The sequence below is a fragment of the Diceros bicornis genome, chromosome 8 (genome assembly GCF_020826845.1).
Source record: "Diceros bicornis minor isolate mBicDic1 chromosome 8, mDicBic1.mat.cur, whole genome shotgun sequence".
Classification (NCBI taxonomy): Eukaryota; Metazoa; Chordata; class Mammalia; order Perissodactyla; family Rhinocerotidae; genus Diceros; species Diceros bicornis.
The window spans coordinates 11602934-11624495 of record NC_080747.1 but is presented as its reverse complement, the minus strand read 5'-3'; the positions used below and the strand labels follow the sequence as shown (position 1 = coordinate 11624495).

At 42.8% G+C, this 21562-nt stretch overlaps 1 protein-coding gene across 14 annotated transcripts in view; it reads right to left on the bottom strand.

Moving 5' to 3' along the window:
- CPEB2 (cytoplasmic polyadenylation element binding protein 2) overlaps window positions 1–13355 on the bottom strand; it is a 67312-nt gene extending 53957 nt beyond the window's left edge. For 4 of the 14 annotated variants that reach the window (XM_058546745.1, XM_058546747.1, XM_058546749.1 and 1 more), the window contains exons 1-3: window positions 11511–13355; window positions 8239–8529; window positions 7403–7492 (exon numbers count right to left, since the gene is read on the bottom strand). In XM_058546745.1, coding sequence (XP_058402728.1) covers window positions 7403–7492; window positions 8239–8529; window positions 11511–13190 — 2061 coding nt within the window. In that variant the 5' untranslated portion in view covers window positions 13191–13355. The remainder of the gene's footprint in view (window positions 1–7402; window positions 7493–8238; window positions 8530–11510) is intronic. The other 10 variants (XM_058546753.1, XM_058546756.1, XM_058546758.1 and 7 more) reach the window with 3 other exon arrangements.
- Between the last annotated feature and the right edge of the window lie 8207 nt (window positions 13356–21562).

Sequence of the window (21562 nt, the reverse complement as noted above, 5' to 3'; positions counted from 1 at the left end):
AATATACATGGGGAACTACCACAGCAAGCTCTGGCCCATGCCCCCCATGCTAACCACTCCCCCCCACCCCATTTAAGTGTGTTATGTGTGCTTGTGCAAGTGTATGTATATGTGGGGGAGGCAGGGCAGGTAGGCCATTTTTAACTCTCAAAAAATGAGTAACAGAAAAATAAAAGAGAAGAATCAGAAAAGTGGGAAAAAAGAGTCTCCACAGAAATCAGAATTAGGCAATTCTTAATCTGGCTCCACGAGCTACCAGAAGGACCATGAAATCTGAGATTATATACAACATTCTGTACGTGTGTGTACACATAACTGTTTTTCTGAAGAAAAGATTTACGGCTTTCATCAGTTTTCCAAAGGTATCCACAATCCAGAGCAGATTCAGAACCAGTCTTTTAGAAAGCTGAGGAAAAACAGAAGAAGCTTTCCCAAGAATATCTTGATTTATTTACTCTACTTTGATGTTTAAATTAGGGTTGTGAGCTTTTTAAAGCTAGGGGGCCAGAATCAGTATAGTAGACTAAACAAGTTACTGTCAAGGAATTTAAAAGTGGGAAAAGTAACACTGAATGATGAAAAGAATGCTAGACCAGAGGCTCTTATTCCAGCTTAATCACCAATTAGTTATAGTGGTACTCCTTAGTTTTACTGAGGTTAACATGCCCATCAGTAACAGGGGTTCACTAGAACAGTGACCTTGATTGGTGAGGCAGGCACAGAGAACCACTGAGCTATAATGGTGGTTCTCAAACTTGAGCATGCTTCAGGATCATCTGGAAGGCTTGTTAAACACACAGATTGCTGGGACCCATCAAGAGAGTCTGATTCAATAGGTTTGGAGTGGCCCCTGAGAATCTGTATTTCCAACAAGTTTCCAGGTGATACTGAGGCTGCTGGTCAAGAGATCACACTTTAGCAAGCACTCAGCTTCTTGATCTTGAGTAAGTTACTAAACCTCTTTAGGCTCTGTTCCATCTTGTAGAAATTAAAATAATCATATTGAACTAAATAACGCCTAAAGTCCACTTTAAAAATAATAGAAAAGTAAAAAGCTCAAAGTACTGTAATAATAAATAAAATAAAACTGGAATAGAGAAAAGCACCGGCCTTGGGCAAAAATGACATACAATTTTAGTAATCTGTCCAAATATTTCCATCTTCTGTGCTTCCACTATGCTTTACTCATAACTAATTTTGTTGATTTTCCTGCCTCTCCCACTAAACTTCTAAGTTAATTACAAATAGGGACCTTCTAATTATGGAATATAGCTAGCTCTCAAATGTTTGTTGAAAGAACAGTACTTTATCTCTACCATAAAAACTTTGCAAAAATATTTAAGTTAAGCTCTGTGAAGGCAAAGACTGTGATTTTTAAATGCTAATTATCAAGGACCATAAATCCTGAGAACCTCCAAAGAACAGGTACTCAAATGTTAATTGACTAAACTCAGATGAGCATCAGATATTAATGCGGCCTTGCTATCAACTTGAATTTCTGACCACACAATGGAGATTAAGTGCTATTACATTAAAAATTCCAAGCTGTTTTTAAAATAGAATTAAAAAATGTAAACTTGTCATGACAAAAATTGTTCATATAATTAAGCAAAAAACCTCAGAAATATCAGTATGCTGTATCATATAGGTTCTAAGAGAATATTATACTTTATATTCTATTTATCTTAAATTCTTGCAAAGAAAATGTGTTACAGTACAGGGCTATCTTCTCAGGCTGATGGGTTTTATTTGGTGAGGAAGATCGGCCCTGAGCTAACATCTGTTGCCAATCTTCCTCTTTTTGCTGAGAAAGATTAGCCCTGAGCTAACATCCGTGCCCATCTTGCTCTATTTTGTACATGGGATGCTGCCACAGCATGGCTTGATGAGCGGTGCATAGGTCGCGCCTGAGATCCGAACCTGCGAACCCCAGGCCACTGAAGTGGAGCATGCGAACTTAACCACTATGCCACCAGGCTGGCCCCAGGCTGACGTTTTTCGAACAGAATCAGACTATGCCCCATCTTCAGTCAACCTATGAACTTGATTCATGGTAACTATTAACACCACCCAAATGATATTTCTCACACAGCATTTTTTTTTTTTTTCACTTGCTTTAAAGCACAGTAAAATTAATGAAGTGATTCTATATATACTGTCAATGGGCCATGGGCAATATTTAAGGTATAAAGGGAAAAAACGTAAGCAACCTATTCAGTAAATATCAGTGACCACTATACAATCAACTCTGACAACTGTTACTCAAAAAAGCTGCAAAAATTAATAGCTTTAGCTTTAATGCCTATGTCCAACTGATATAGTGAGATGTCCACTTACAAGGTGCCTTATTTTCCTTTGCATACCAGTCTTTCATCATGAAATAAACTCCTACTTTCACAAAGAAAATAGAAAAGCTACTTTAAAACTATCAGCTTAGTTATACTTTGTTAAGCATCAGCTGCATCCCACATGATTTTTACAGCACCAAACACAAAACAGCCTTGAGCAGGCAAAGAGCTCATGACATCTCAAAATCACTTTCTGGATTTAATGAAACCTATGGGTTCATGTTAAAAAAAATACAGATAATTCCATAAAGTGTGGGTATTAAAATATGACTTTTGAACAAAAAAAAAACCCAGAAACACACTTGATTATAAAACCAACATTCACACGTTCTTCTGAAATAGGGATATTAGAAAAATTTGTGTTCATACAAACTGCCATTGGTTTAAAAACTAAACGGAAATCCTGAAACCATTTAAAAGTAACCATAAACACATCAACACTGATTAGCATAAATACATATGGAAAATCAAAGCAATGTAACTTTCATTTACTACTACATGGCTATTTGAAAACAGCCAAGATATTTCACAAAAGTAGGAATCTCTATCAGGAAAAGTTTACCCCAATCTACTTTAAATATGAAAACTATCTGGCAAAGAATCAACTAAATGAGCTTTCAGAAACTGAGATTAGAATCCCAAACAATGAACAGGCAAAAATTAGAACCCAGGGGTGGGAAAACTATAATCTCTTATATTCTAATATTTTTTTATTTTCTTAAACCCAGATATTTGCCACAAAGACTTACAGAAGCAACAATAAAGTACTAGAAATTCTAGACTGAAAAACACAGCAAGAATAAAGTAATCCTAATCTTAAAAGGGATGACCTGAAAAAAGATTATAAACACTGAAAGATAACTAAGGAGGTCAACAATATTAAAATTAGCACAAAAGAAACTCAAACTTAATTAAAAGGCAACTTTTTTATGGGATGTTATATTTTTGCTTTGATATATTCAAAACCCTGTTCTATTTCAAAAGAAGTGGTCAACTAGAACCTTCTCCACTTGACAATGATGTATTTTTCCAAAGAAAAAGGAGACGGATTATAGGAAAACCTTATATCCTCGTATTTAAAGATATACCAGATACTTGAACATGTATTCTTCTGCCTAAATAGAAAGATCAGCTTTTGTTGTATTTTTGTGTTTAGTTCTCCAATTTTTGCTTTAAAAATAAAGCAAAGCTGTACTAATACTGTCCTCAGTTTTAAGTAAACACTGATTACACACTCCTGACTCCACCAGCTAGTGCACTCCATTGATTTAGCAGCAGATGATGTGCTACTCTGCCTCACGATACAAGATAGCACTCAATCCCATACTCTCAGATCATTCTCTAGTTGTTCCACACAGATACCCCTTATTCAACCAATTGGACTTTCACTTTCTCAAAGGCAAAGAACAGCACTTCCCCTCACACATCCCAAGGATAATTAAAATACTACCACACACATAATGAATATACATTTCTTGAACTTCATTTATTCTGATCTTTAACAAAGTGCTATAATAGTGAGTCTGAGAAAAAATTAAAAAAAAATTTTTAAAGGAGCAAAATGGCCAAAGCTATTCTAGTACCCACTAGAATTAAAGAAAATGGAAAGCCAAGTAGAAAATATATGGTGTAAGAACATATCAAGTACAATTAAAGAACTGAACACAGGATAGGAAACATAAAAAGAAAGCATCCATTACCTAAGCAGGTAGAAGCAAGCCCATTCTCTCTCACTTTCAGTAGGTATAAGAGTTTGATGACTACCAGTGTCCCTGAAGCTCATCTAGTTTAAGAACCACAACTTAAGGAATACTTTATTAAATGAAAAATTGAACTTGGTCTACCACTATATATTGTTTTTTGTGTGAGGTGCATAAAGACTCCAAATAATAAATTTTCTTGAGAGAGATCCCCAATTATCATTTATCACATTATCGTAATAGCCTAGATATTAAAGATTGGTGGAAAATATCTTCAATTCAAAGTAATTTATGTGACATGCTAAAGAATCACAAGCAGAACTTCTGTAAAAGCAAAAATCTAGAGTTGAAGATATTGATAATCCCCCAGCTAGAGAACAGGCCAACACACATCTTATAGGCTTCACAGGCTGTATTATAGTTTTAAAGGCATGACATTGCTTTGTTTATAGAGAACTGATGTGCCATATATAAACTTGTAAGTGGCAACCTCAGCTACTAGTATATTTACTCTTTGATTCAAAATATTCAAGTATTAATGAATAAATATACTGTAACCTTAATAACTGATTGAAAATTCAATTTTAAGGTAATTTAGAATTCACACTTTTGAGTATGATTTTTTACAAGGGTAATTAGCTAACAGCATTTTAAAGGAATTCTTAGCCTCAAAGAAATTAATAGAGATACCTAATATTCATTTTAAAGTCAGAAATGTAGGTAATAATTTACATTTGTTTTTAAAAAGTTTTAAATTTGAAGCCTTTCCATAAAAAAACAGCTAATTTAAATTAAGGACATGCCAACCTGAAGAATTTTACATACAGCTGAAATAAAACCAACCTATAAAATAATTTCTTTCTCATTTACTGAATTCAATTATAGGGAAGGCCTGAAGTATCCAGGTATAAAATCAAGACTTCAGTTCTAGAATTTAGTATTTTTTAGGTCTAATCAATTTGAGACTAAAGGAAATAAAAAGTTAAATGTTTTAAAATAATGTATTTGACTAAAATTTATTAGTATTAAAATGTTGTATATGATGAAAAAGAATCAGAGATGAAAATAATCTCCCCAGATATTTAAGTGCTTAAGTATTTTCTATAATTTTAACTTCACCAAATAGTGAGGAACTATCCAACGGTTTAAGATACCAATTGCAGTTTGTAGCTGCTGCTGTATTTTTAAGAACCTCAACTTCAAATACCTCAACCTTTTATGGAAAGATAGAAACACAGAACAAATTTTATAAAATAAGTACCCTTAGGGTCCTCAAAGAAGATAACAACATTGCTTTTAAGGTCAGTTGGGAGGTCATACACTTCACCTCCACTGTCTCACCCATCCCTTCTGCCTATAAACCAAGACCCTCGTATTCTAAAAATAAAGGGGGGGCAGGCAGGGAGGAAAAGAAATGGCCAAAACAGATCAGAGAAAATATATGAGCTAGCTAAAAAAGTCTTACATGACCTAGTTCAGTGTCCTCCTTTGAGAGATAAGGAAACTATGACCCAAAGAGATGAAAGTACATAAACTGTGTCATCCAACGTTATAAAGATTGTGAGAGGAAGAGGAAAAAGATTCAGGTTTCAGATCTCCTTTCCTTCTAGTTCAGTTCTCTTTCCACTATCTTTTTTTTTTCATCACTCCTTTCAGCTTCATCACATCATGCCTCTGGCTCAAGAGTCCACAGGGAATGCCAATATCTCAGCAGTTTCCGGAAAAAAACAAATTATATTTAAGCACCAAAATCTTTTTTCTAAAATGAATTTACCTAAAATCCTAGGTTATAAAATAGGTAAAAGCAGAGTGGCTTTGATTGATCCTCTAAGTGGGAGTGCCTCATCCTGTGGCAGCCTCAGGGGTACCTCTGCAGAGCCCAGTTTGAAAACTTCCCTTTCCTTATCACCTCTATCTACTCGCTGGCATTCCACCAACTGACAGTATCATTTCAATAACCTAATTTCTCAACATATGCCCTCTGACCCATCTCCCCTTTACGGCAGCTAATCTGTCTTCTTCCTTCTCCATAGATACATATACCTCCCATATATGTATTCTATTGCTTCCTGCACATGCTTTTCAAATAATTATGTCCCTTCCTCTCTAAAAACATGTCCCTTGCCACCTTCAAAATAATTATCATAATTTTCCTTTTCTAACATACCCTTTCCTAGGAATTTATGTTTTCAATTTGAACAACATACAACTGCTACTACAAAAACGTCACTAATATGGCCTAACTGAACCAGAGTGGTAAAAAGTAGAAATAGATGGATAGCTAACTTACATTAACAAGAAAATAAATTACAAATTATATGAGATAACTACTTATTTCTAAGTGGAAATCTTGGTAGAACTACTTTGGTAAATAGGTAGGCTCGTCTAAAACAAGTGCTAATGGTTGATTATTGAAGTTACTGCTAACCCTCCAGATTAAAATGCTATTTACAAACGTATTATTAACCTATTTATACAGTCCTTGTAAAATCATCTCATGTTGATAAATTAACTAAGGAAGAGCCTTAGCTAAGGATAACATAGCTCCATTCAGTGGACTCCCACAATGTCAAGTCTATGCTCATTCAACTCGGACTCTGTAGGAAAGAATCTTCATATGTAAAGACTGAGTTTTCTATTTGTCCTGTAATAATTCTCACTATCTGGTACCCAGTATGCATTCAAATTTAGTCTGCAGGAAGAGAGAGAACATTCTGTAATCACAAAGGGCTTGAAGGTAATTTGATTAAGACTAACTCCCAGCTTTTTGACTCTGGGATTTTCCATTGGAAACTGATTATCCAGAATAAGACAGTATGTAAGATCAGTAATAAAATTCAGAATAAAGAAATACTGTACCATGAAGTTTTTAGAAATGTGAAAAAACTGAACTAAGATAGGGCTTTTTAAGAAATATATCTCAAAACAAATGCAGCAGATTTCATGACAAAAATTTACCAAAAATTTCTCTAGACTATTGATGAAATGTAAAGTTGGATGTTAAGTAAACATACAATTTTGACCCTAATTGCAAATAATTCTGAAAGAAGATAAAACGTTCAGTTTGACTGATGTTTAAAGACAGGTGCTCTTGAGTACATAATTCCTTTTTCCAAAAACAAATTTATTATGTTTTGGAAATATAAAATGATTATGAATTGCTTTTCAATTTGAAAATGAAGCATTTTATATTAAATAGTTTGTCAAGTGACTCTTTAAAAAAATAAATTGTTTTAACGCCCTCTGACATATGTTTAAATAGGTATAATCAGAAAGTAAATCATAAATCCTACTCATAATATAAATACTAAACTCCTAGCCCAAATCCTGAAAAATATACACTGTGCAGCCTACCTGGTCTATTCTGGATGTTCCGGCTGCAGTGCACCAACTATCTTGGAGTGAATCTGAGCCCCAAGCTGGCAACTGCAAACTAGATCTCACCTTCAATAGCATAGAAGTTTTCATCAGAAATAAGCAGTTCTCTTCCCCATACCCACCCACACACACACAAAAAAAGATAAGAAAACAAAAAAACAATCACAGTTCTCGCTTTTATCTTCATTTTGTCCTATAATGGCTTTAAGAAAAAAAAACCCCTCATTTTAAATAGCCATAAGGGAATTTCATTAACCTGTAATATCAACAAACTTTTAAAAGGCCTGGGAAAACAGTCTAATCACCATAACTATTAGGCCACATTTAAAAAAAAAAACAGTCACTGAACCAGTGAAGACAAATTTTAATTCAATGTAAAAAGCCCTAATATTATTTTGCCAAAATCACAGCTGTACTAAGTATATTCTAATATACATAAAGCTGATCACAGTCAAATCTATGCACGAATACAAACATCTTAGTTTAGCTATATTGTAGGAGAAACTCATTTTGGTGGCCTATTAAAGATTAATAAATAAAGGCATTCTTAAGGAGCTGCCAATTAAAAGCTTCAATATGTATTTAAGAAATTCAGCAGGTTTTTCTATATTTTATGAAGCTCATTTTCTATTGTGTGTTTAGAGAATTTCTTATAGTCTCAATTTTCTCTGTATAGGTATTTACTCTTTGATAATTATATGCTTAAAAACTAGAACTTTTCCTTTTTTAATCTGTTCATTTTACCATACTACTACCACCACCCAATTTCCTATTTTGAAAGATTAACATTAGAAATAAGGCCATTTACATACCATTCTTACCTGTAAGGGTAAGAGTGTATTACTATTGTTGTCTGTTCTGAACACATTATCTTCAATCCAAGATTTTGGAGTCAGTGATGGAGTAGAGCGAGTAAATTTCGGTGGTGCTATGACATTACCAGAAAACGGTTTCTTCAATGGAGATATCTGATTCATAGTTCCTGGAATTCCCATGTTTCCAGTTCTACGATGCTCTCTGCCATGCATTGCTCCCCAGGACATACTTCCAGTGCCCCAGCCACTGCTCTGATGGTTGCTCCAAGGAGATTGTTTCAGAAGAGGCTGGGGAAAACACATCTAATTAAATTATAAGCATTTAAAGAGTTTATAATTCAAATTCAAATTTTAGACCTCAGCTAAGAATTTATACGATCTTAAAAAAAATGAAACATATAAGGGCAACAGAATATATCTTAACTAGTTTATAAAAAGTAATAGGCTTGAGATCTTGCTATATGAAAACATTCATTTAATGCTATGTAAGTTTTCACCCTCTCGTGTATGTACCATAAATTATAATGGATCAACCAGGTATTTCACGACAATTACTAAAATAGAACATGCAGTAACTTTTTTTCCTTTCAGAGAGAACCAGATACATGACAAATATGAAGAAAAAAATAAATACTTTTAAATTGAAATTAACTTTAAGATCCTTCAAGATATAACCTACATTGTGATCTTAAAGCAACCATATTCTGCCAGGCACACAACTAAAAATATGGTCTTTATTAATTAAAATATCCCAACCAGATGAGTGAAATATTTAGACTTCAGACAAGTTGTACCACTGCAAAAGTGGATAATGATAACATTTGGTGTTACTTCGTTGCACGAATTAAAAATGCCTTTTGGGATAGAGACAATATAGGAAATATGTCTTTTCTGGAATTGTTTTTTCAACTCTTAAGATATTTTATTCAAGTGTTAGTGTAGTTTCTTTTAAAGAGTTTTTGTTCTGATTTCACTTAATTATCCATTAACTGTTAAGCAATTATCTAATGTTACCCATAGGTGGATCCACTGAGATGTACAAAGATAAACAACTATATGCTTTGATGCTCTAGTAGAGATCTTAATAATACAAGTCTCCACTGACTTCACTCATTTTCAAAAGTAAATTATATTCCAAACTAGAACCTATGGCAAAAAAAGGTAAGTCATCAAAGAATATAAAATCCACCAAAAGGCTATAATTGTAGGTTTTTTAAAAGTATTAATTGCTAGCAATTGTATTATCAATAAGCTTATAGTTTAATAATTTTGTGCTAACATTTAGCCAAAGGTAGTATGGACCATGCAGTCACTATAAGTCAATAAATACAGCACTCTTCAAACGAGACCTGTTTCTTACAAGATAATTTTTTTTTTAAATCCTAGTCTATAGTACCTATTTCCTTAAAATTTTTGAATGCTAATACAATCATGAATATATACGACCATTTCACCCTCGACATAGCTCAAAAGCATAGCTAAGGGACCATGGAAAAATCACTCCATTCTTGGGGCCTTACTTTCCTCACTGATATTGTGTTCAAAGTTCTCTTCCAGTGATCTAAAATTCCATATGACAGCTGTGTGACCTCTTACACTCCACTGTGAGACCCATCTTTTGACAAACAGTAGATTATAGTTAAATATAGTTAAATATGGATCATGGTACATGGTCTTTTAATGTTCCACACCATGGCTTTAAGAATACAAAAATACCCATAGAAAACTTTCTGTGGCAAATTTCCAGTTAAAAAATGAAGACCCTGACACACAAAAGATAGTTGCTCAAGATGATGTAAATTATGAAAAACTGGAATATTATTTCAAAATTCCATATTTTCAAGCCTTATAGGCCACATTCTCCTTTCTCAGGGAGAAACCAGTGATTCAACAAAAACTGTTACCTGTGATTCTGGTTAATTTAAATAAACTGTTATTGTTACTTTGGTTAATTTAGATAGTATTCACCTTTTAGAAAGGTTAACCCTTGAAAACTTTAACTGGTCAATGCAAAAAGTTATATGAGTAAGTAAGCACTGGTTAAGGTCCAACTTAGCTTGTCTCTTAATCCTTAATCACGAAAATGACCTTAAACACAATGATCACTATAATAAATGCTAACTAGATCAAACAAGAACAACAAAATATTCTTTCAATGTCAGTTAACCAACGCAGCGGTCACTCAAACATTGTACTGAGGGGATAACACAACAGAGCTTGAATCAGAAAGGACCCGGATGAATTAAAAAAACCCTGCCCGGTGTTATTTCATAATTACATTACCCACTTAAAATACACACACCCCGTAATTCAAGAGAAGGTTAAGGCCACCAGAAAACGTACTGAAGTCTTCTCTTCAAGATTCTAGTTTTGGTTTAAAACCCATAAAATATTACCCAACCATTTAAAAGCACACAAACTAAATCTTGGAGCCTCTCAGTTTCAGCCAAGTGAACCCTCACTAGCAGTTTCTTTTCGCGAGTCATCTGACAGCTCAGCGGACCGAGCCCAGCAGGGAGGAGGGTCTGCGGGAGGAGCGCGGCCGGGCCGCTCCTCTCCCGACGCCGGGTCCCCTGGCCGGGCCGGGCCGGGCCGGCCGGCAGGTTGTCCGGGCCGGCCACCGCTCAGCGGCGAGAGCTCTCGCTGGTCAAGTAAGAGCCAAACTCGAAAAAAAGAAGCCTTTCGGCCCGTCCCCTCACTGGACGTCAGGGAAGAGTCCCGGGCTCCCCACACACCCGGTCTGCGCTCATCCCTCTCCTCCTCCCCAAGTTCGCTTCCCACGGCCGCTCCTCGGAGGCCGCCGCCTGAGCCCGCCGGCCCCGGCCCGTCCTCGCCGCGTCTCCCGGGCTCGAGGATCCCCGACAGCGGCCCTCCAGCCCAGGGGGCGCCGGGGGGGCCCCGGAATCGCGGGGGCGCCGGCTGCGAGGGCCGGGAGACACGACGCGCCCGCCCCCTCGGCCCCGGCGCCATTCCGCCCCGGCCCCAGCCCCCACCGCCGCCGGGGCGTTCGAGGGGGCGCCCGGCCCGGGGCTCCCAGCGCGGACCCCGCCTCCGGAGCCTCAGCCCACGGTGGCCAGGGCCCGGCCGCCCCGCCGGGGCTGGAGTCCCGAGTCCCGTCACCCAGTTCCGCCCGCCCCGTCCCACTATCCCTCGGGCGGGGGGCCCTCCTCGCTGCTTCCCGGGGCCACTTCGGGCCGAGCCCGGGCTCCGGCCGCCCCGCCCGCGGTCTCCCCGGCCCCGCGGCGCAGCCGGGCCGCCGCCCGCCGTACCTGGTGGTGGTTGTAGGAGTTCCTCTGCTGCAGGAAGGCGGCGGCCGCCGCCTGGTGCTGCTGCTGGAGCTGCGGGCTGACGGGCGACCTCCGGCTCTGTGGCTGCTGCGGCGCCGCGGGCGGCGGGGGCTGCTGCTGAGGTAAATTCATGGCGGGCGGCGGCGGCGGGGGCACCGCGGCCGCCGAGAAGGGGCCGCCGAAGCCGCCGCCGCCGCCGCCGCCGCCGCCGCTCGCTGGCACGCTGAGTCCCGCGCAGCCGTGCGGGGACACGGGCGAGAAGCTCGGGAAGAAGGCCGGGTTCATGGACGACGGCAGCCCGGGGTAGAAGCCGTTCTCCGAATCGGGGCTGGGCGGTGGCATGGCGCTGAGCGAGCCGCCGCTGCCGCCGCCGCCGCCCGGGGTGGCGGCCGACGAGCCGGGCTGCGGCGGCTGCGGCGGCTGCTGGGGCGGAGGCGGCGGCTGCTGCTGGGGCGGCGGCGGCGGCTGGGGCTGGGGCTGGGGCGGCGGCGACGCGGTCTGCACCGACCAGGGAGTGCCGAAGCCGGGCAGCGGCGGCGGCGACGCGGAGCCACCTCCCCCTCCGCCTCCGGGGGGCCCCCCGCCCCCGCCGCCGCCGCCGCCGCCTGAGTGCGGAAGGTCCGGGCTCTGCAGGCTGCTGAAGGCGCCCGAGCCGAGCGCCCCGCCGGGCAGGAGGTTACTGGGACTGTTGAGCAGAGGGTGGTTGGGGGACTCCATGGAGCCCGGCGCGGGGTTCACCGGCGGCGTCGAGGGGGCCAAGCCCGCATTGGGGGGCTCGGCGGCGCTGCCCTCACCCGCGGCCGGGGTCTTGCGAGGGCTGCCCGCGCCTCCGTGGCGGCGCCGCGGGGCTGCGGGCGGCGAAGGCTGGAGCTGCGGGAGCGGGGACAGGTCGGCCGGGCGCTGCCGCGGGGCGAAGTCCTGCGGCGGGAGGTGCTGCGGGCGCGGGAGGCTGAACTGCTGCTGCTGCTGTTGCTGCTGCTGGCGCTGGGCGAGCTGCGCCGGCTGGAGGAGCGGGCTGGGCGGCGGCGGCGGGCTGAACCGGCCGGGGCAGTGGAGCGGTGGCGGCGGCTTCGAGTCCGGAGGGTGGGGAAGGTGGGGAGGGCTGAACTCTTTCCTCTTCTGGCTGCTCAGCTGCTGCTGCTGCCGCTTACTGAAGTCCTGCGGGGAGGAGGTGCGGCAGCAGCAGCAGGAGGAGGCGGAGGAGGAGGAGGGGTGGTGCAGACTCGGTTTGAAGTCCTGGGAGGGGAGGAGGTGGGTCACACCCGCGTTCGTGCCGCCGCCGGGGTGGTGGTTGGGGAGTTTCTCCGCGGCCGCCGCCCCCGAGAGCGGCCGCGCCGGCTGCTGTGTCAGCCCCAGCAGCAGCTCATCCTGCATGGTCTGCTGATGCGCCAGGAACGGGGAGGAAGAGGAAGCGGCGGCGGCCGAGCCGCCCGCGCCGCCGCAGCCGAGGGGGATAGAGAAGGGGGAGGCGGCCTCCGAGAAGCCGGTGACAGGCAACGGCGGCGGCGAGAGCGGGCCGAAGGGCGTGGCGGAGGGCAGCGGGGCGGCGGCCGCGGCGGGCCCCGCGGCGTAGGGACAGTACGCCCCGCCGCTGAACAGGGACCCGGGGCTGCTGCTTCGGAGCGGGGCGGTCTGCAGCACCCCAAACCCGAAGTCCCTCATTTATCAGGCCGGCGGCAGCGGGAGTAGACGCGCCCCGTCCGCTGCCCCGCCTAGGAAGCCGCCAGATCTGAGGCGGCGCGGCCGTGGTGGAAGGAGGGGGAGTCAGTGAGAGAGGGACACCGTGACTGAGCCAGGGGCACCGACTGCGGCCCCGCCACCCCTCCCGGCAGCCACCGCCGCCTCCCGAAACCGGCTTGGGCGCCGCCGCCGCCGCCGCCGCCGCCCTCGCGGCTTAAGAACCCCGGAACGTGCGTCAGCGCCACCTCACAATCGCGCCGCCCCCCGCGGTGCGTCCTGGCACGCGCGGGCGCGAGGCCGCCGCGCCCCCGCTGTCCCGCCCCCGTCCCGCCCCTTATTAATATGCAGTCTCGTCCGGGGGGCGCGTTCGCGCTCCCGGGAGGGCGGAGGAGCGCGGGAGCGCGCGGCGCGTCTCCTAGGGCCCCTCCCGCGCCCAGTGGAAAGGAGAAGCCGGTTAGGGCGGCGGGCGGCCCACTGGGGTGAGAGCGCCGGGCGCGCGGGCGGCTCGGACGGTTCCTGGGCAACGGCCCCTCCCCGCACGGGGTTCGCTCAAAGCCTGCCCTAGGTCGCACGCGCTCCCCCACCCTCCGCCCAGTCTCTCTCGCGGCCCCGCCTCCTTTCTGTCACCTCCGCCCCGCCCTCAGTCACATGAGGCCCGGCTGCAGGGACAGGGGCTGCCCAGGGCGGGGCTGGCCTACCGGGGAAACTGAGGCCCCGGAGCCGACCTGGGGCGAATCCTAGTCAAGCCGGCCACGCGTAGCTTGCACTGCACTGCGCGAGCGGGGCGGGGACCCCGGCTCAGCGCCGGGGGTCCTTTGGCCAACTGGCTGGTGCGGGCTCTGCCTCCCTTGCACACCGCCGAGCAGTTCGCCCCGCACCTCTTCCCCAACTGCGTCCCCTACTTGGAGCCCTTCTCGTCGCCCTAGAAAGCGCCTTCTCGGGCTTGTTTCTGTTTTTAGCTTCTCGTGCTGCGTGCTGTCATCCACCTTCCTGCAGCTGCGTGAAGGTGTTTTCTGTAGGGTAAACATGAAGCCCCGGCTGTATACCAAACATTTTCACTTCATTAATGAGGAACAAAGTCCCTGGAACATAACACGGCTCCGTGCGGCTATTTACACACGTATATGCATATAATGGGTTCCGAAGCGAGCTCCCATGGTAACCCTGGGCCTGCTCCAAGTCTTCCTACTTCGTAAAAGCATTTAATATGCTATAGTCAGGAATGCTGTGTGGGACTCCTCCGCACCGCATTCATTCTGGCGTCCCCGCCCCTTCCCCCCAGGGAGACTCTAATTTAAACATTTCCGAAGCTTTATTAATTTTCAAGGGAGAAAGATTTCTCACATCAGGGAAAAAAGGAAGTTCTGACTCAGCAACAGACTTGAGGCTTGCAAAATGGAAGGGGAGAGAGCTTTCCATGGTAGAGCTCTCTTGGAAGCAATAGAAGAGAAACTAATCCTGTGTATTTCCTTTCCTCAAAGAACATTTTACATAGAGGAAAAAAAAATATGTCAGGGTCTGGATAAAGAATAGCAGAGTGATCCTTTCTACATAAGAAGATATGAATTTCGTGTTCCTGTTTTGCAATTTTAAGTTTTTCTTGGCGTTTAGAGAAGTGAAACTACTGAAAATTCTAGAACGTAAACTAATCCCAAAAGCAATAGAAAGTGGGTTCAGATTCTACTTGATTTTGATTTACAACTGGACTAAGATTAAACAGTGTTATACATTAGCACACTCTTACTCGTGTAGGCAGAGTGTACCTTTTTATGAGTCCTCATTCTCAAATTTCATTTCTGCTTTTGTTACTTCAGTGTTTCAAATTTATGTATAAATCAGAGTAAAGACAGTAGAAAGAGAACAACATTGCAAGAGGAAAATACATTTCATGTATAATGTTTATGTCTGATATCTTGTCTAATGAACTGTTTGATATTGCCTTTACAATAAAGAAAAAGTACTTAAAAGAAAGAACTCATAAATGGCTCAGAAGTTGGTAAAGTACATAGAAAACCGGTTCAAGTTAATAATCTCAAGACCATTTTTGACAATCAGGCACAATATAGAACTGGAGTAGTACTTTTATTATTCTAAACCACAATGTCTAGAAAATAACCTGAGCTCATTACAATTAAGAATATAAATGGCTATTTTCACAGCACCTGTTGACATATTCTTAACTATTATTCATTAATATATTTTATAGGGAAAAACTATTTCAGCAACTAAGGCATGTAAAATCTTAAAAGTGAATGAATTTTATTCTAAGTAAAGTTATATTTGATTGGAATCATCTGCAGATCCAACAAGACATCTTGAAAGAGGAAGAAAATATAGGCATAAAACTTAGCTCAATCATCCATTAAAATTGCAGTTAGTGCAATGTGAGGAGGAGAGAGCATACATTTAAAAGCCAAATGATGCCATTCTGGGCTAAAGTTTAAACAAAAACAAGATTTCTTGGTATTCTGATACTAGTTTTGTTTTAGAGGATTTAGAGCTCTCTAAAATGGAGAAAAGCCATCAAGTTTGGTATTACATAATAAGGTCAAACTTCATTATTAAGTACACCAAATTCCAAAGTCCAACTGTCAGACCCTCTACTCACTACTTTACCATCTCAGAGAGTGTTGTGAGAGCCCCATTTTTTGTAAAGAGGAAAGTTATTCTGAATTCTAAAATTTTTAAGCAGGTGAGCTTCTCGCTATTGAAAATATTCAAACAAAAAGGTTTCTTATGGAAGGGGTGGGCAGCAGGGAGGGCTTATGGCCCTCAAGCAGATCCAATGGCAGGATCTTAAGAGTCTATATTATAATCTTTTTCACATGAAAATATATTAACTATTTGACCATTAACTCAGTCCCTTACTTTACTTGATAGTCCCTTGTTCATTTCCTCCTACTGTCCTGGGCCAGTGCTTTTAAAAATATTTTTGCTACCACCTGGGACGCACACATTCACACATGCACCTGAAATAAAGCTTTTAGTAACCAGTTCTTACTCTTAATACTTGTAATGAACTCTGTTTAAATTCTTTTTTTTTTTTTTTTGAGGAAGATCAGCCCTGAGCTAACATCCATGCCAATCCTCCTCCTTTCGCTAAGGAAGACCAGCTCTGAGCCAACATCTATCGCCAATCCTCCTCCTTTTTTTTTAAATTTTTCCCCAAAGCCCCAGCAGACAGCTGCATGTCACAGCTGCACATCCTTCCAGTCGCTGCACGTGGAACGCGGCCTCAGCGTGGCCGGAAAAGCAGCGCGTCGGTGCGCACCAGGGATCCGAACCCCGGCCGCCAGCAGCGGAGCGCGCGCACTTAACCGCTAAGCCACGGGGCGGCCCCTCTATGTTTAAATTCTATTTACTTTTTTAAATCACTAAATTGATCTCAAATCACTAAGTTGATTTCAAGATCCACGACTAGGTCATGAGCTGAAATTTAAAAACACTCTCCTAGAAGACTATTTCACACCTCCTCTGTCTTAAAGCCTCCTCACACCTTCTCTCCTCTCCTCATTCTCAGCTGCTGACCTGGCTTCCTGTTTCACTGAGAACATAGCAGCAGTTACAGGAAAGCCTCCACAGGTCCTTGCTGCTCCCTTTTCCAGTCACTCTGCATCTGTCCCTGTATACCTCACCTTCCCTCCTACTACATGGGATATCCACACCCCACACTCCCCTCTAAGGCCCACTCTTCCACTGGCACCCCAGGTCCTTCCCCAACCTGCTCAGGATGTGGCGTCATAGACATCCCAAAGTTAACATGTCCAAAATTCAACTCCCCTGCCTCATTAATCCCCATCTCAGTAAATGGCGCTCCACTGTTGTAATTGCTCAGGCCAAAAACCTTGGGGTCATCTTTCTGTTTTTCTTAGAGCATATCTAAGCCATCAGAACATGCCCTACTTTTAAATTATATCCAGAATCCAACCACTTTTCACATGCCCACCACGAGCAACCTGGTCCAGGCCACCATTATATCTCCTCTGAATTGTTGCTCTTGCCTCTTAGCTAGTTGCTGAGCTTCTGATCTTGTCCCTCTAGTGTCTACTATCTAGTCTCAGCACACAATGCTCCTTTCAAAATGGAAGACAGATCACGCCAACTTCTCTGACTAAATACTTACATTTTCTCAGAATAAAAGTCAAAACATTTTTAATAACCAAATGATTCTCCATGATTGCCTCCTGCCCTCTGGACATTTCTCCCCACGTGGAATGCTTATTTCTTTAACACATCAGACCAAGTCAGCCTCAGGGCCTTTGCCCTTGCCATTCCCACTGCCTGGAATACTTGGCCTCCAAATACCAGCAGGGCTCACTCTATCACTTTTTTCATGCCTCTCTCTCACTTCTTTTAGTTGTCTGCTCAAGCTCATTTTCTCAGTGATATCTTCCCTGATTGCCATTGTAAAACAGCAACCCCTTCCTTCCATTCTAGCCCCCCTAGTCCTTGTAGGCAGTTTGATTTTTCTCCATCTGGCTGGCACACTATGTACTTAAATTGCTTATCTGTCCGCCCCACTAGATCACAAGACCCATAAGGGAAGGTGCATTGTTTTGTTCTCTGCTGCATCATCATCAGCACCTAGAACAATGCCTGGCACACAGGAGGCACCCCAGAGTTATCAAATGCATGCACTGAATGGAGGAATTTGGTGAATGAATGAATAGCAGTTTTAGGAAATAATAGCTGTAAGTATACTGTAGTAATATTAGAATCTGTTTATCAGTTGCTTATTTGCTGGCAGAAGCTACCCAAACACCACCAAGATGTTCCTAGGAAATATAAGCAAAGCAAGATAATTCCAGGCATTGCCAGGATAAGTGAGTGAGGACAGACAGATAAGGCAGCTCAGGATTTTAACACCAGGAAATAGATAAACCTGGACTCCAAGAGGCAAGACTTGTGTCTTAGGAGCCTAGAGAAGGACTCAGTCTCCAGGGACAGGGATATTGAGGAAAGAGATCGAAACACAGGGGTTCATTACAGGAGCTTGAGCAAAGACAGGGAGTCAGAACTCCGCATTAAAACAGAAACCCAGTTCAGGTAGCGTGGCAATGAGGCCAACTTGATGCTGAGCCTCCTATAACTGACCCCACAGAATGGGAAAGAGTTAGTCTTTAGGTGGGAGCTCAGTAGTCCTGGCTTTGGGTTTGGGGAAAATGTATAAATTAAAGTCCTTACTGAGTCTGTCCAATTTCATGGTGCTTTATTGACGCAGCGCCCCGGAGTAGTACCATCTTCAATTACTTCTGGTTCTCCTAATTTTCTAAACCTTCCTTCACACTTTGCTCCATCACCTTCTTTCTCTTTACATATCCCTTACATGCTGGAGTTCCTTAGGTTTGTGTTCTCTACTTCTACGTACTCTTTCTAGGTGACCTTATCCACTGTCATGTTTTCAAATAGCATCTATATGCTAATGTCTTCCAAATTCATCTCTCTAGCTCAGAGGTCAAATTCATATTTCCAACTGCCTATTAAACAGTTCGACCTGGGTGTCCCTCAGACACATCAATTCAGTGTGTCCATACCTGCATTTACCATCTTCCCCCAAATTTGCTCTTCTTTTGCTCTTTATCTGGGCTGATGGCATCAATACACAATCAGTTTCTCAAGCTGGTTGGAAACATGAGTCATCCTCTTCTTCTCTCTCTCTTACCCTGCAAAAACAATTGGTCACCATACTCTGTCAATTCTACTGCAGAATTATGCTCAAATGTAGTTCCCTCAGTCTATCTCCCCTATCTGTGTCTTAGTTCTGAATCTGTTCTCTGTCCTGCCTTAATGCACAGCCTCTTAGCTCTCTTCCCTACCAGTTCCTCTTCTGAATCTCTTCTCTTTAATGGTCGCAAAAAATAACTATGATCGTGTCACACCGTCCTGGTCAATAACCACCTTCCTTGCTTCCACAGTATCAAGTCCAAACTTGCTAGTAGATAGGACCCTTCAGAACTCATTTGCAACTTGCCTCTTTGTCTTTATCACCTGTCATTCCCCATACCAGCAGATCCTCTGAATCAGCCATGTCATTTCACAACTCGGGGCCTTTGCACACAATGTTTCTACTTCCTGGAATGTCTTTCACCTCTTTTCACTAGCTAATGCTTCCTTACCTTTCAAGACCCAGTTCAAATGCCATAGCATTTCTTGACTCCCTTTGGACAGTGAGTTGAGCTCTCTTCTGCACTGTCACAACATTGTCGTAATAATTTTTCTTGGTTATAACATATGTCACATGGACAACAATTATGTGTGTCCTTGGCTATCTGCCCTTTTAGACTCTGAGTTGCTGTAGATCAAGGACTTTCCTTTATGTATCTCTGCATCTCTCTTGCCTGCCACAGGACCTGGAACACAATGCTCAGTAAATATTTGTTGATAGGAATTGCCCGATGAATGCTGTAGGAAGGAAAGGTGAAAGGAAGGAAAGGAGGAAGGGAGGAGGGAAGGAGAAAGATGTTTCCAAAGCTCATTTATAAGGAGATGTGTCATTTTCTAGAGAACCGTAGCATTATTGACTTATGTTTACCGGAGAAAAAAATTAAATGAACAGATGATAACAAAAATCTTACTTCCCTTCCCACTATTTTCTTTGGCAATACCAAACTGGAATTACAATCGTTATTACAATCTCTATTTTGATTATGATGCCATGCAAGAATGAACTCATTGACAAAGGAAAATATCTAGAATTCGTTCCCCTGATGATAAAGTATAGCACCCAACACAATAAAATGTCTTCACAGTTGGCATTTTCCTTTGCGGAGCCTGGGATATTTGTCATCCAACTCCAGTACTCCCACCTAGGAGAGAAGCCTTCAACCTCTTGAGTAATTCCTGCTCATTGGGCACTTAAATAGATTAACTTAACTGTTCCATTGTCTCTTGACTTTTATCTTTAGGCCTAGTCAATTTGACTATATTATAAATCTTTGAAGGCGATGTTATGCCTTATATACATTCTTTTATTTTCCTAGTTCTTCTTGATTCATTTATGTATCCAGAAACTACTTATTGAGTGCCTACTATGTGCCAGACACTGTGCTAGGCACTGAGGATACAACCATGAACAAAACACATTATTCTGTGCGTAGTCATAGAGTCTGTAAATAAATGTTTGCTGTTGATACTAGTTATGATAATTCCCAACCCTTATTGTCTAGACAGAGTCATAACAGTGAGATTCTAGGCTGAAACTGACCTACATGCTGCAACATAGTCTTGCTGGGCTGGTTATGGGTGGAGCCCTGAGATGAATATGGAATATTGAGGTAAGGCAAATTCAGGAGGAAGGCAGAAGAAATTACACACTGAAACACATTGTAATCCTAGCTTGAAATGGGATTTCCATTTATTTTCTCCTTTACTTGTCACAAAGTACTTTGTGAGTAGATAAAGCAAATAATATTCCTATTTTATAGTTGGAAAACCAAAGCCCAGACACAAAGTGATTTGCCTCAGGTAGTTTGTACAGCCTGGGTTTAATGCCCCCATCTCCCCATTTCTCAGTCTCCTGCTCTGTTAGTTGGCTCTCAGGCTATTACACCATAGATATGCAACATATCTAAGCAAAAGGGAGCCACAGTGAGAGGCCGTAAAAACAATGGTTGTTACTTCTACCAAAGGATAAGGGGTGGAGAGGATAATCCTTCAAGCCTTCTCAGTAACACCTAACTAAATGAATAACAATTGGCAGCACTGACCTCAGAGTGAAAGCATCTTATTTTCAAAATACATACCCTACAAAAATTCAGGAATACTTCAATGTGCTTATTCATTTTTCTCCTATTGGAAGAATGAGGCCTGGCATTATATATTGGAGATATTGCATTTAATTCTCTTCTTTCACATTCTGGAAAGCTAACTCCTTCAATTGATAAATTATTCTACTCAGAGAAAAGTGAAGATGGATTTTGACTAAATATTAAATATTTAGACTTTATGTAGATGAAGAGTATCACATCTATCAAATTTGATCTTAATATTTTTAGAATCTTAGAAGATTAAAAGCTTTAAATGTTTGTTTTTGAGGCTATGAATGTTTAGTAAAAAAAAACAGTACTGAAGTCTATTTGGAAGCAGGCATTATACCAGCCTTTGTAGGAGGATTGATTAAGAGTAAAGACAACAGATGAAAAACATTCTGAGGAAAGAGGGATGTTTAATTTTAGTCCCGATTAGTGCATCTTCCTCTTTGCTATCAATTCACTTTTACTGACTGTCTGATTTGTGCATGGTGCTCTAGCTAGGACTGTAGGACTTTATGTTGTCTTGTGTCCAAAGTTCATTTATAAGTGCGTGTCATTGTATTAAGTTTGCAGAACATAATCCATAATAATTTGAAGAAAAAT